Below are 16,466 nucleotides of genomic sequence, written 5' to 3' on the forward strand. Positions count from 1 at the left end.
AATATTACTTTCTGGTATTTGAGAATGTAGCTTTTTATGCTGTCCATTTAATACAATCCTATCATTGTATTAAAAATCTTTATTTGATCCTACCTAACACTTTATCTCCTCTTGTTCATTTAAAAACTAGATTGAATAACTGTCCATTTCCTTTTTTCTATTTAAATTACATTAAAATATTCTCAAGAGCAGAATTATTATCTTCCAGAGCTATGGAAATATAACTTTTTTTAAAAGATTTTTGTTTTATTTTTTAAGTTTTCATATGCTTTCACAGGACTATCTTTCAACATTTGAAACAATTTTGTGAAAATAATTTGAAATGATTTCTGTGTAATAAGGGACATAGTCTGTGGAGGCAGGATGGTGAAAGAAAAATATACAAATGTAGTTCTTTTGCTGAGCTACAATATTATGATTCTGTTCGCAGCTCCTACTGGAGCTCATCACCACCTAGTTCACATTTTGCACACAGTGATGGTTTCATTGTAAAAATCTTTTGTGTCTATTTTCAGAATTGCTGTGTTGTCTATAAATATTTAGTGATAATTCATGATCGTGTTGTATTTGCCCCTGTAGTCATGTATTACAAACGGAATGACAGCGTCTGCTGAAATTAAAAGTGGCCACATTTTCACTGGAGCTTAATTAATGCCAAAATTTATCTACATTAACAACAAAGTAGTGAAATTTATTGATCAATTCCCATGATATAAGTTGACAAATGGCTTAAGCAATTGGGAATATAAATTTAACACTTCAGGCAGTCAGGGTTTCTTATTTGCAAGGGTGTGATTTCCTAAAATCTCAAAAGGATTGAGTTTTATAAAGGCATACTATATTGAGTTGTTCGTTTCTTTACTCTCTGAGATATGAACTATTACTGTCATTTTAGGAATCTTGACCAGTTTCACCTGTACTTCAGAAATAAGATAAAATGATAATAGGATGGCAAGATACCAAGCTATGGCCATGCTCTAGAAAAGTAACAGTAGTAAAATGAATTAGTTATGATGGTAACCCAAGTATGCAGACATTACCCCCAGAAGAGGCAAAAGTGAGGCATTGATCTAGAGCTCAGTTCATGCCAGCCATTAAAAGGATATATTAAAAGATTTGTGATATTATCTATGAAGAGTTGTGACCCATAGAAGGAAAACATAAAATAGCATGAAATGTAATTTGTATAATAAATTAATGGTAATATCTCCTAAAATACCTCTTTATGACAATAAGCATTCTACAGATTATTGGGAGTAGCATGGTATTTAAAGTAAAGATAATCTTTTTCTTTGTGTCTCTGAAATATTTAACTTCCACACTCACATCTCAGCTGTATAGCCTTCAGATTGCTAAACTGTGTTAAATTGTATCCAGTTTCACATATGGCGTGTATAGTTGCCGTAAATTTTAAAGTCAGATTCTTTGTTTTTGCCTCTTATACAAGTGTGGTAGATCCTCAGTTTTGACTTTTGTAGGGTGAATAAAACAATTCAAATTCACTAGTGTACCTATAAGAATGTAGTTAGCAGTTTTTAAGGTCTAAAAATTCTACTGTAGGAATTAAATACCATGGTACTGTATGAATTTTCAGTTGTAATAGGTTAGGCTGAATCATAATTACTAAATATTCCCTGGCTTATCTCTGGCATACGTATAATGCAGGCTCTGAAGATAAATTTAATCTTTCTTTAATATTGAATAAACCAATTACTCTTAATTTTATTTTAATTAATCCCTAAATTTATTAGCCAAAAAATTCATCTTTTGGCTTCTTGCTTACAGTTGTAGGTAATTACTGTTAATCCAATTATTGGTTTGTGATTAAGTGCTCCCTATTGTATGCTTGCCTTGCTTTCACCTAGAATCTAGGGCCATTACTTTCTGTAACCATTTCAGTGAGCTGCCATAGTTTTCAGTCTGTACTGTCACCTGATCCAAGCATGCGCCAAAATACCCACTGTTTCTGGCTCCTGTCTGCTGAATCTGCTTTGCAAAACCTTTGTTCTCTGAGCTTTTGCTTTAGCCAAAAACAAAATTTAAGAAATTCTTTGGAGTGTGGACATATCCCATTTGCTTTCCGAGCTCCCATGTTATGTAACTCTTCAGCTTTTTCTTAAACTTGTAAATACTTTATTAAATACAACAGTGGCATCCCCATGTGCAGTTGTGTGGCTCATGTGTCAAAATAAGGCTGCTTGTGAACTCGTCAGAAGAATATGAATGCTCCACTTGTGCTGCATTCAGCCTTTTGTTTTGTTTTGTTTTGTTTTAAATCAGCCACTTCTTTCATAGTGTTTGGTTTAATTATCTGATTATTTTATGTGTTATATCAAGGTAAGTTTGATGTAAATAAACTTTGTATTCTATGTGGTTACATGTATCTCATAGCAATTATTATTACATACTTTTCCATTTAGATATGCCCGCCATTTCCAAATAAATAGATCCTGAACTTTAAAATAAGTCACTACCTCCAATTTTTATTAACCTAAAAAACAATGTTATGGATTACTTTCTGAAAAATTCACTTTGAAAAGCAGAAAAGGTGCCATGTATTACTTGTGGCACAGAAGTAGGCCAACCTAATGTGAGAAAATGTATTTTTATAAAAACATTGTTCACAATTATTTGCTGTAGCAAATGATATTTTTAACTTCTAGAATTGTTTAAAAAGTAAATAGCAGGTTCTAATAGTGCATTTAGGAAAAGTTAGACTCTTTATTGTGTACAGTTTTTCAGGAAATTGATTATTTTCTAAACTGAGATATTTCTAATGTTCTTTGTGATAATCCATGTTCAAAGAACTGTAATAATTTGATAGATTGAGCCACTACTTGAATAATCATTTGTCTTGTGAAATAAAAATTCCCTATTAGGAAAGGACTATGTCAGATAGGTGTCCAAATTGGTCTGGGAACATGTCTTAGAAGAAGAAGAGAGAGTGGATTTGGAAGTGTATTTGTGCTGTTAATGTCTGCATTTCAGTTAGGACTATGAAGAAATTCTTTTTAACATAATAGTGCATGTAAAAATACGGTCACCAAATTGTCTCACAACTTTCATAGTTCATAATACTGATTGCTAACTCTGCATTGTAGTCTTTTCTATTTCTCTTCCTTTATTTTATCTCATACTTTGATCTTTTCCTCAGTTTCCTGGAGTCTGCATTTCTTCCTTTTCTTCTGAAAGAAAGTTTCAGGGTAGCTCTGTCTTGGATCCAAAACTTTAATCCAAGAACTGGCTGCCCTCATTTGTAGTTCTGGCTTCTTAGCTCCTCATTTCTTCCTTTTGCTTATCTCCTCCCTGTGGAAAAAACAGAATTACATCATAGAAATGTGAGCTATATCAAGCCTTTTAAACTTTCTTTACTTTGCTGTCTTCAGTATTTTACTAGTGAGTATAATTCTACTTATTTTGAAAAACATATTTTGAAAACTGGATATGTATTGAAATTCAAAAAAGAAAGTTTTTGGATTGTTTTATTTTCAGTTTTAATAGTGCCTTTTATGTGTAAAATTGACAATGAGAGCTTAGCATCCTATTAAGGGTTGATTAAGTTTTTTCTATCTCAGATTGTTCCCAAATGAAATTGGCCACAAAAATAAATTAGGATATACTGATTATAGACTGTTTCTGTTTTTAACATTTTTGCTCATAAAAAGTTGCTGTAATTTGCAGCTGCTGTTCACCAGCAGTTTGCAGCTAAATGCAAGTGATTAGGAAGTATGTATGACAGATGCTCTGTTATAAGCAATATTGGACTTCTCTGTGGTAATAAAATTCAATTCTATGATACTAAGGCATTTTCTTAATTACAGTTATATGGAGTTAGAATGTTGTATCTGAAACTTGTCCTTACGTACATTAACCAGATTATTTGTGTTAATCTTTTAAATGTATTTGCTTTCTTTGAGTTGGCTAGTCCCTTTTTTCTTGTCATTTTGCTTTAGGACCCACATCTCTTTAGAAGGATGGGTATAGATGGCTTTCCGTTTATTAACATTGACAAATCTTTGTCTTGGAAAGAACCCAGAATATAATGGGTTATAAAAAAAAATAGCTACCAGGAAATGAAATCACAATTTAAATTGTGTATCTTTGGATATGACTCATAAGGTGTTCACTCAGTGAGGTGAGATATAGGATATCTTCTCATTTTAAGACTGGAATCTGGAAACTCTGGGTCTACGTTTTGAGCTGTATCTGATAAAATACATCCCTATAGATGTTCCTCAAAATAATAAAGCACATAGAAATAGGTGGTTTATTTTCTAGTAATCAAGTTCAAAATGTTAAACTTTGAGAAGTAGCCTTAAATTACAGTGTTAATACACTTTTTGAGAAGTAGCATTTTAAAGACGTGATGTTTTAAAATCTGTTGTAGAACAGTACTTCTTTGCCTTCCAGAGTAAGTTATTTTAAAAGTTTTTTGTTCAGAAAGATAATGTGCTATTGAGTAGTGAACTGATTTAAAATTTATTTTTCAGATGAACCAGAAACTCGAGATGCGTGGTGGGCAGAAATCAGACAAGAAATAAAATCACATGCTAAAGCATTAGGCTGTCATGCTGTAGTGGGCTACAGTGAATCAACTAGCATCTGGTAAATGATAACAACACCTTGGTTTTCTAGATGCTGTAACTTAAAGATTTATCATCTGAAAGGGGAAAATTTATATGCAGATATAGAGAAGAAGAATAGTGGAGTGAGTCAGGAGCATGGGCCTCAGAGTATGTCAAATGCCATTTTTGCTACTTAATTGCTGTGGAATTTTGGGAAAATTACTCCTCTGAGCCTCAACTTATACACTGAAGTGGAGATGATAACCACCTATCAATTAGGCTATTGAGGGATTAAATGAGACTATAATACTGGCACATAGCAAGTATTAATTCTGGGCCTACTTTATTCCAATTTGTGACTCCACTCGCTCCTCCTTCTGGGAACTTTGCAGCCCTTCATCTGTTGTAAATGAATTGCCATATGTCTTTAGGCTTGTCGGCAAACTCCTGCCTTTCACTAACTGCAGCGTTACTTCCTCCTGCCAACAAGTCATCCTTCTGAACTCGGTCGGGTTAGGGACTTGCATACTCTTAGTTCTCAATTCCTTTTTCTCCTACCTTCCATTTGAACAAAATCTCCCGCCTTTAAAGTCCATCCCATGTCCCAGTTCAGACTTTACTACTTCCAAAACATTCTTCTACCTATCTTAATTACTTCTCTGCCATTTCCTCCATTAAAGTTGATTATCTCCCTTCTAAGATCCTCATACTATACTTTCTCATTCTCAAGTCCTCTACCCCTTCTTGACTTTCATATATTTTGGACCTCATTGTTACTCAAAACTGTTCCTTGTTAAAAACTTGTACCTATAAAATTTCACTCTTGGATCACAATATATTTCCCCCTGTTCCATTTGCCATATGTTACACCTGATTTGTTTTGAGCCTTATCTTAACCAAGGTTGTTCTGAGTTCCTTATTCAGGTTTTGACGTGACTCGCTGTCTGTTATCCTTGAACCCTGCTTTCAGCCCCTGTAAAACTTTACAATAGGTATCATCTAGAAACTGACCTTCTGCCCTCTTGTTTTTTACACCTTCTGTCCTTGGATAATTCTTAAATGCCAGCCAGCTATTACATGGATAATTCTCTTGCACTTGTGGTGATAATTTTTGTTAGAGAAAAATGCCTGGATCGTGTAAATGTGGATAGTACAGATCTATGCTATTTCATCAACTGAGGGCCCCTTCTTTTCCTTTGCAGACTATGTAATGCATATATATATATGTGTGTGTGTATATATATATATATATATATACTCTTGAGCTCTTCTGTTCCCACTGTAGTTTTTCTACTCTTGTTTGGCTGCTAAACCACTAACTTTTATTTTGCTTATCCTAACTTACTCCCTAGTAGATAGTCCTACTTCATTCATGGATTTAATGCTATACTCTTTCAGGTCTTAGGGATACAGTTTTAAAAGACATAGTTCTTACCATCAGATTCATATTTTCTTGGAGAATTGTGATAAGTTATATAATACATTTTATGATAGAGATATTCTCAGATGCTGTGGGATCCCAGGGGTCTGGAGGTTAGAAGTAGGATTAGAAAAAGTATTAATGGAGTAGCTGAAGCTTGAATGGAATCTTGGGGGATGTGTAGGAATTATGTAAATGAAGACAAGAGGCATAGAAGAGTGTTCAGGTCTCAGAGAATAGCATATGGAGAAGGCCTGAGGTATAGGTTGAGTATGGCTGGAGATAGGTTGCAGATGCAGGAGTCTACAGAAATGAGTCCAATTAATTTACTTAGAGGTTTGGATTCACCTGACAAAATGTCTTTTTTTTTCCTCTAGACCTCAAAAAAATCTCTGTATTTAAATCTCATCTTTACTAATCTTTGCTGTTCTACTACTGAGGATAACTGGATTAAACACCTTGATGCACTTCTGGTCTGGTAGCTCCTTGACTCAGCACCGTCACTGGCTCCGTGTTATCCCTTCTCCATTCTTAGTTCCCACTTAAACATTTCTGGCCTTTCTCTTTTCAGCTACAGATCAAGTGGCCATTTCTTTCATGTCCTCTTAGGCTTCTGGTCCTTTGACACTTTACCTTATTTCCAGCATTTTGTCGCTAGGCCAAAACTTTGCGCATTTGCTTTGGGTGATCTCATTTACCAGTTGTGCTGTGTAATTTCTCAGCTTTCAAATGGATGATACGTCATAGTTACAGAGAATTCTTTTGAAAATCAGTTTTTATCATACATATGGTGATGTAGTTTAAGCTCTGATTAGCATACTTTGGATATTACTTGTTTCAGATACCTTTTTATTATAAAGTTCAAATTAAGCTATAGCAATGTAGATATTTACACAGTTGTGGTTTTAGAATAAAATTTAATACACATTTTAAGTATTGTAATATAGTGTAATGAATTATTGCTTGATTTAGCAATATAATTTATTAGTTTTACTTTGAAACATTCTAGTCTTATCAGCTTTACAATATTTTATGCAAATCTTGTCATTACTTTACGATTTAAAGATTTATCATTTGAAAGGGGAAAAGTTATATGCAGATATAGAGAAGAAGAGGTTTGTCTCTTACAATTTTTAAGTAATAAGGAGTCCTTACTCTTTCCATTTTTATAGTATTCTATTTCCTGTCCTAGGACAGCAGGCAATCCTGTGATATTATTAGTGTTTAGTAGAATATAACCTGAATCTAAAGTGTCACCCTTGTAAATCAGTTTGATAGTTAACATTTTCCAAAGTTAGATTGCCTAAAAATGTTAACTAGTTTATGTTTTTTTCTTTTATAGTGAAGAGGTCTGTATTTTATCTGCATCCGGCACAGCAGCTGTACTGAACCCTAGATTTCTGCAGGATGGCACCGTGGAGGGCTGTTTGGAACAGAGGTTGTCTTGGCAGCCTAGCTTATTTTCCATAAGGGCAGAGAAGGGAGAGGTTGACTTTTCTCCCAGAGTTGGGAGAGTTCTTTTCTGTGAGGGTGGGTTCTTGTGATACAGTGTAGAAATCAGGACCATGCACTTCACTGATTTTTACCTAACACATAGCAACAGACAAGTATTGAGTTCACTACATGACATACATTATTTCTGGCATCTTGATAAGTGACATGTATGACTACCAATTGAAGAATTTCAAGTATACATTTTTTTATTTGTTACAAAACAAATATAGTTGATCTTTGAACAGCATCGATTTGAACTGCACGAGTTCTTATACATGGATTCTTTTTTATTATTATTAAAGTATTGATATGCAATCTTATAATGGTTTCAAATATACAACATAGTGGTTCAGCATTCACCCATATTATCAAGTCCTCACCCCCTCCATTGCCATCACTCTATCAATGTAGTAAGATGTTTTAGAGTCATTAATTTATACAGGAGTCTTTTCAATAAATATATTGGAAAATATTTTGGAGATTTGCACCAATTTGAAAAAACATTGTCTTTCCTCTAGCTTGCTTTATTGTAAGAAGACAGTATATAATACATAGAACATACAGTATGTGTTAATCAACTGTTTATATCAGTAAGCCTTCTCATCAACAGTAGGCTGTTAGTAATTAAGTTCTGGGGAGTCAAAATTATACATAGAATTTTAACTGTGTGGGGGTTCCCTGCATTGATTGAGTTAACTATAATTTATTTGATTTTTCTCTTCCTTTTCCTTTGTCTTAACCTCCAAATAGTAAAAGGCCATGAGACAATTTTCATAAGGAAAATTCTTAATTTGCAAAACTAGCAAAATACTATATTATACCAAGATTATATATAAAAGCTTCATGAAAAGTGAAATATAACTTTAATATATGTTAAAGAAAAGGTTGAACTTGAAAGCATTAGGTAAAATGTGGTTACTTTTTGGTTAATTTGATTACTGGCCCCTTTATTAGCTTCTATAAATGTCATAAATGCTTTCTGTAAACAGATAAAATTATCATATGTATACACATACCCACATAGAAAACAATTAATTTGGTCCAGAGTCTACTTGGGTAATAAAATTTTAATTACTCCTCCTTGAAATTATGTGCACAGAATTCATGTTTGCTTTTTTTTTTCTATGTTAATATATATATATAGTGTGCAAAATATATACAAGTTCTATTATGTGATCAGATTTATTATCTATTTGCAAGTCGCTATATAACAGAGATGCTCTAGCTTGCGTAGCCCGGCACACAGAAGACATTGGTCAGTTTCTTCTTTTGTCTGTATTAGAAATGGATTTAACCATAATATATTTCAGACCATTAGAAGTCCTTATAAATAAGAAAGTGAAAGGGGGACATTTTGAAATACATTAAACAATTGGACTGTTCTGTTGGGAAAAAGGACTTTGCCAGCAGTTTGTCCTAGTACTGAAATATAGCTCTCTTGCGTGTAAGTAGATTTCATTCTTGTGTTGACAGAAGCCTAATCTAACAAATGACCCTTTCCATGCAGTTTGGTCATTTTGGTGTCGTACGTTGGATGTATACAGTTAATTCTCTTATACGGCAGTTCAGTGCAATAGATACCATCCTGATTTGTGAAAGAGGAAACTTACTTTTTGTTTTTCATTATAAAATTATTAATGCTTACTAGAGAAAATTTGGAATGTATAGGAGAGTAGAAGGAAGAAAAAATTCCTTAAGATCTTCCTATTCGGAGACAATCCCTTTTGTACATTTCATATTTCAAATGCTTTCATAAATTTAGAATTTTTACTTTTTATACTTTATGTTGTAACACGTATGTTCAAATTTCTGTGAGGTGTTTATTTAAAAACTCCCCCAGTTTTCATTTTTTTATGTCCCCATAAAAAAATGGGCCTTGGATTCAAGCAGACCGGTCTGCTCCTTTGTATTTAGTGTGGCTGACATAGTTAGTGTATTAACTGACAAATTATTAGTTAGTGTTATAACCAACTTAGGTTGGTTTCAGGCCAAGGGAACTAGTTTTGTTATCTGCTGGGCATTATTTTGGGGAGGGTGTGTTTAGCTATAGTTTTTTTACTTAGTCTTCAAAAAAATCAAAACCATTTCTAAGTAGATATTGTTCAAGTTTCATTGAAGAACCTCTGAGAGGTTAAGTAACTTGCTCAGAGCCACACATCTCCACTCAGATATGTCTGATTCCCCTGTTACTTTTCATATACCAGAATGCTATCTCAACAATAAAAAGAGTGATATCTTGGAAGTATTTTGTTTTGATTTAGAGGGTCGTGAAAATTCAGTGAAATCATGTACACAAAGAATCTGCAGAAAAGCCTGACTCCTAGTGGTACAGAATCAGTAGCATTTCTCTTTTTTAATTTGTCTACTTCCCAAGTTGCAACTTCAAATGGTTTGCTTTAGATTAGAGAGAACTGAAACCCCACGTCTTCCCAGACCCCTGGAAGGTGTGGCTCTGAGAGTCTGGCGTTCTCTGTGGAGCCTCCCTCTGTTTACATTGCTATCCTCCTAATTACCTCAGATTTAATGAGTGAAAAAATACTTACTGTAAAATGAATTCATAAACAGCATATTACAACAAACATTTTACAGTGAATGGGACGGTTGTGGTTTGTTCATTGGTGGAGCATGCCATGTATGAAACAGGTGTCCCAGTTTCTCAGAAATGTTAAACAGTCATTGGAAATTAGAAGCATTAGAGTATGCCTATTTTTGACTTACTTTTTACATTCTTAAATAGATTTGTTTTTAACCATAATTTTTTTTTCAAATTGTTAGGTTGTCTTGTTAAAAAAAAAAGTTTGCTTAGGACTATTTTGTGATATATAGTGTTTGTCAGACTGTAGGAAAATGTCACTCTTAATCACCTAACCGTTTGTTTTTAAGGTTGTATCACAAAGAGAAAACTTTGGTATAATAATGGTTTATGTCAGGTGGTAAGTCATCAAACATATGAATTGATACAAAATGACTTTCTACTTATATAAATATTTTCTCTTATGGGAAAGTGTATGGCCTGATTTCATCGTCATTTTTAATTGTTAACCAATCATAGCGGTGCTCTTACAATCTGTGGTGAAAGTTGTGGTACAGGTACTGCATATGTAGTATATGTTTTTGAAAAAAATGCAAGGAAGTTTCAAGAAGGCCTTAATGCTTTTTTAATGCATTCATGTAGGACAGAAGAAAATTTGCCTGCAGGCTGTGGATTTTGCCATATACCGTATGATGAACTGAATATGCCTTTTCCAGCTCATCTCACGTACTGCTGCAACTGCAGGAAACAGAAAGTTCCTGATGTTCTCTTTACAACCATAGACCTCCCAGCAGATGCAGCAGTTATTGGAAAAGGTTGTCTTATTCAAGCAAGGTATGTTTGTGAGAGCATTTTGGGTCCCTGAAAGAGTTTATGGTATGGAGTCAGATAGATGTATCTTCAGATATCTGCTTGACTGTTTCCTGTGTGATCCTGGTCAGGCTGGACAATTCTATCTGAAACTTGTATTTTACTGGACAGAAAATTGGGAGAAAAAAATACTCCTTACAAAAACTCACATTTATATGCAAAAGCGATTCTGAATATTTAAGTTCCATACAAATGTTTATTATTATGAAGATTATTAATTTACCTGTTGCAGGCTAGAGAGGTGACTTAGTATGTTTTAATGACATTAAATATGGAATACATTTTGGAAATAGACTTTTTTCTTTAAATAACGGTGCTATGCTGTGGTTCTTCTACTACTTCACTTAGCTGCTAAGAGTTCCTTTGAAAATATACTGGAGTAGGAAATGCCAAATTGTGGTAGGCCTCCAGGAAACAGCTGTAGCTGTCTTGGGCACCAACAACTGCCAGGTTACCAAACCTGCTGAACATTTCTGTCATCTGCCTAAACGTCTCAGCAGTAGTCACACAGTTGATCTTTTCTCCTTGACCCTCCTCTGACTTCGCAGTACCACACCTTCTGCTTTTTCCTGCCTTTACGTATAGTCTTCAGTCTCTTTGTTGATTCCTCCTCATTTCTTGAGCCTTGAGAGCCATGGGTATAGACCTCTTTTCAAAGCTTTCCTCCTAGTTGAACTCATCAGCTTCTGTCAGTCTATGTGCTGTCTGTATGTCTGTGACTCCCAGATTTGTAACTCTAACTCAGAACTCTCTTCCGAGCTTCATATACCTATATGTCTACTTCACACCCATTTTGATATCATAGATATCTCATACATACTCCAAATTGAACTGCTGATTTTCTCTACTTCTTTCTTATTAGTCTTCTCTGTTAAGGTGTTCTTTGATTCTGTCCTCTTTCCTAACTTCACCCCATCATTGTTACTTTACAAAGTCACGTTGAGTTTTCTTCTAAAATATATTTCTAATCCATTTACTTTTGCTTTCATTCTCTCATGTATCTTAGACCTTCTGTTTGGGATTATTCCTCTTTCCCCTGAGGTATATCCTTTAGTATTTCTTTGGTAGGTTTAAAATGGTAACTGTCTATTTTTGCTTGTCTGAAAATGTGTTTACCTTTAAAGATATTTCAGCGTGGCAGTTATTTTCTTCTGGCATGTTGAAGATGCCCCTCCACTGCCTTTTGTCTTTCATTGCTGCTGTTGAGAAGTAACCTTTTTGATGAACTGTGGTTCCTTCAAAGAGAGCTTATTTTATTTCCTCAGGCTGTGTGTGCTATTCTAGTTGTCTTTAGTTTTCTGCAATTTCCCTATGAAGTGTTAGGTGTGGAGTTCTTTTTATTCTAATTGTTATACATTGGGCTTCTTGAATCTGTAGATTGGTATCTTTCATATGTTTTAGAAAATTTTTAGATGTTAGTTTTCCCATGTCTCATTTCTTCTCCCTTCTTGGTACTTTAGTTAAAAATATGTTAGACTTTCTCACTGTGTCTTTTACACTCTTGTCTGTATTTTCAATCTGTTTGTTTCTCTATACTATATATTTTAGATACTTTATGTTTCAATTCTTTAAATCTCTCTTCAGCTGTCTTTAAAATGCTAGCAAGCCTAATAATTGGGGTTCTTAATTTTTGATAATCTGTTGTTATTTCTAGAAGTTTCATTTTGTCTTTTTTCAATTATAATATCACATGTTACAGACTGATTCTGTAACTGATAATTTTACTATCTGAATTCTCTGCTTTCTGTTGTATCTGCTGGTCATTACTCATTGTGTTTTGTTTGCTTTGACTGTGATAGGCTCACAAGAAGTTGCAATGGTAGAGGGTCCTTTTGTACCCTTCACCCTCCTACCTCCATTGCTGACAGCTTATGTAGCTATAGTAGAGGATCAGCTAGCAAATTGACATTGGTATAATGCTGTTAACTATATTTTAGACCTTACTCAGTTTTTACAGTTTTTAAAACACGCATTCATTTATGTGTTTGTGTGTAAATGTATTGTCCTAAGCCGTTTTACCACAAATGGATTTGTGCAACTCCCACTGTAGTCAAGAGACAGAACTATTCCACCACCACAGAAGAACTTCCTCATGGTACCTCCTTATATTTATGCCCCCACTGCCTCTTGCACAGATCCTGTGATGCTTTTAAGATTAAAAAAAATAATTTATCCAGCTTTTTACTTGTTGTTTTAGGTAGGAGGGATTAGTTTCCATTAGCAGTTCTCAGGGTGTGGTCTCAATAGCATCACCATCCGCAGGGGAACTCCTCACCATGACTCGGAGCCCCTGATACAGTCGTGGCCCTGCCTGATCCTCGTCTGTACTGCTCTCACCCTTGCTCCCTTCACCTCAGTTACAGTCATCTGCCTTTGTCTCTTCTAATACGCCAGCTCCATGCTGTAATTGTCTTTCCCCAAGGTTCCCAGTTCCATCATGTCGCTGAGGCCCCTGCTCAGGTGTCATCTTTCCTGTGAGGACTCTAGTTACCCCCAGTCACTTCCCCTAGTTCATTTTCTTTAGATACTTGTCTTAAACTTAATCTGAGGTTGTCTTGCTTCTTTGTTTATTCCCATCTACCATCTGTGCTGGAACAAAGCCGTGAGAACAGGGACGTTGGGTTTTGTTCCTTAATTAGTGCTCACTGCCTAGAACAGTGCCTGGCACATGGTGAGATACTCAAGATTTGCATTCCGTTAATGAGTAAATTAACTTTTTTTTCTTCTGCTATCCATCCATCATATGATCACAGGGAGTTATGAAACCTAAGATATAAAGTTATATTCTGTAGTGATTTGGGCCAGCATTTATTTCATTTGTAGAGATTTTGAGATTTTTGTCTTTTTGTTTATTGAAATAAGACTTCTGCAAAAGCGTGTACAGTGAAAAAAATGGCAGAAAAGATGATTTGAGAAAGTTTGAAAAATTGTACGTTTCTTAAGATGGTACCAAGAATACTGTCCATGGGCTAAATTTGTTTGCTTTAACAGGTTATGCCGCTTAAAAAAGAAGGCACCGGCAGAAGCAAATGCTACAGCCATCAGTAACCTGTTGCCATTCATGGAATATGAAGTACATACTCAGCTAATGAATAAACTGAAACTCAAAGGAATGAATGCTTTATTTGGTCTAAGAATTCAGATCACAGTGGGTGAAAATATGTTGATGGGCTTAGCGGTAAGTTTATGTGTTGTGTTTGTGTTTTGTGATTCCTGTATTTGCAGTGGATTCTGTTTGATGTGATTCAAAGAGTCTTTTAAAAAGGCTTACCTAAAAAAACTGACATCCAGAGCTTTAAGGGGTGGGGACATTATAAGAAGTAAAAAATCTGGTGATAGGCTTCCAAATATTTTTAGATGTAAAAATTATATCTATTATTATTTAAAATGAAATGAAATGAAATTATTATATAAAATTATTTGTAATTACATTATTAATATACTTTTATATTCTAACCGTATCTTCAGTAGTCAGATACCTAAAAATTATTATGGTTAACTTGTTTAATAAGTTGGCCACCTTTGTTCTGGACTTTATTGTTTATCCATTACTAAAATGGGTTTTTCTAAAAGGGGTTTTTCTCAGCACTGATGACATTTGGGGCTGGCTAACTCTTTGTTGTAAGGGTCTGTCTTGTTCATTGTTAAGATATTTATCAGCATCCTTGGCCTCTGCCCTCTAGATGCTAATAACTTCCCTCCAGTGTGACAACCAGAAATGTCTCCAGGCATTACCAGATATCTTGGGAGTGGGGAGAGGGGGGAGAATCACTCTGAGGGGGAGGGCCACTGTGCTACAATGACCTGTAGTTTTAATGGAGAAAATAAAGCAACACATGTGAGAGAGACTCTGCCTACTCTTAGAAAATTAAGTCATCATAAATGTGCACTTGTGGTCAACAGAATGTGCAATAATGTATGTGTGTTTTTTAAGTGCTCATAAATTGTGAGGCAATGAAAAGCTCTTTATCTCAGCTTCCTGTTCACCTTGGGTTGTTAGAAAAAAAGTTCTGATTAGAGAGTTGTCAGTGGAGAAAGTGAGAGCTACTTTTATGAGTAGCCTGAGTCCCAGAGAACTAGATGCCTGCAAAATATGTATTGATCAGATAGCTGATCAACAGTACTTAGGGAAATCCTCTCATACTCCAGAGAGTTTGCTAGCTAGAATTTTTCTCTGTATCATTGGCACTTTTCAAATTGGAATTCTTCACCATCTTTCTAAAATTATGCATAGAAATTTACTTTAAAGAAATTTATGCATCTTGAATTCTTTTTTTTCTTTATGCGTTTTAGATAAAAATGCTAAATTGTTTCCTGCTTCATCTCTTATTTCTATAAGGGCAAATACCTAAATTTTAGTATATATAGGGGGATAACAGTGTGAAAATGATAAACTAGGTGATCACAGTTTTTAAATAAGAGAAATTTGTAATTAATCTGTAATCTGATTTGTATTAAAATATTTGATATTTAGATTAATATGGGGAAAAAAGTGTTCATTATAATTCATTAGTCTAAAAACTCACATGCTTAGTGAGGACTTAATGTAAATATGTAATAGGGGCTAAATACAAAACTGTAGTTATTGGTGGGTGTCTATGAGAATTAAGAGCTTGAATTCAGATTCAGAGATTCAAACAGCCTTGTGCCGGCTATGTCAAACACGTAATGGGTGAGCCCCAGCAAACTAGTTTATGCCCCTTGTATAATTCTTCAGTACCTGCTTCAGATACTGCCTTTTCTGATACTTACTATCTTTCCCTTCTTGATCCCTACTTGTACTAATGACAGCTGCTTGAGATTTTAACCTTTGTGCTCTGCTTTAGCTTGTACACTTCCATCTCACAGTTCACGAGCAGCTTCCATGGTAATGAGTGCTTCCGTTCCTACGCCTGCTCGGTGTCTGGCACTGTGCTTCTCCAGAAGGAATGTAGCCCTGCCTTCACTTTACACGAGGAGAGTATGGGCGCTCTGATAGGTGGAGACTTGGCCAGAGTGTATGGTCACACGTACTGCAGCTGGCTGTCACACCCAGGCTGGTCTCGTTCCGCAGTCTGTATTCTCAGCCATTCTGTGCTATTGCCTCATTAGTAAATGCAGTTAAGAAAGTGTTAGACATGTTGCACTAAGGCTTCATATGGTTCAGAGGGTGTTCTGAGGTTGAGCGTCTGAGACTGGATCATAGGTGCATATTTAAACGTAGATGCTTAAAAGAGTATGTGTGTGGTATATGTGTGTGTATGTATGTGTACATATAAAATATCTTATTTTGTATTTCCCCAGATAGTTTTTCCAGTGTGGATGGCATATCATACTGTTACAGAATCAGAAATGAATAGTTACTGAATTAAATATTTAAAATGAATCTGTATCAAAGTTTTCTTTCTTGGCAATTAAGGAGGTAGGGTGGTGTAGTGGAAAGGTCTTGGGGTTTGGAGTGAGAAACAGATTCAGACCTTTTCTCCACATTTTGACAGTGTGATTTTAGTAAGTTTCCTATCCTTCTGAACTTCATTTTCTTCACTTGCTTTGCAAATTTCCCTGTTACTTTTGCCACTTTAAAGGTAAATTATCTTATTCATGA

General features: G+C 34.9%; 1 protein-coding gene across 27 annotated transcripts in view; it reads left to right on the forward strand.

Annotated features, from left to right (window-relative positions):
- Positions 1 to 16,466, forward strand: part of C2CD5 (C2 calcium dependent domain containing 5) — an 86,663-nt gene that overhangs the window by 43,192 nt on the left and 27,005 nt on the right. For all 27 annotated transcript variants that reach the window (XM_037020321.2, XM_037020330.2, XM_037020325.2 and 24 more), the window contains 4 exons: positions 4,491 to 4,605; positions 7,328 to 7,423; positions 10,655 to 10,846; positions 13,874 to 14,060. In XM_037020321.2, coding sequence (XP_036876216.1) covers positions 4,491 to 4,605; positions 7,328 to 7,423; positions 10,655 to 10,846; positions 13,874 to 14,060 — 590 coding nt within the window. The remainder of the gene's footprint in view (positions 1 to 4,490; positions 4,606 to 7,327; positions 7,424 to 10,654; positions 10,847 to 13,873; positions 14,061 to 16,466) is intronic.

This window comes from Manis javanica, chromosome 15 (assembly GCF_040802235.1).
Source record: "Manis javanica isolate MJ-LG chromosome 15, MJ_LKY, whole genome shotgun sequence".
In the NCBI taxonomy this organism is placed as follows: domain Eukaryota; kingdom Metazoa; phylum Chordata; class Mammalia; order Pholidota; family Manidae; genus Manis; species Manis javanica.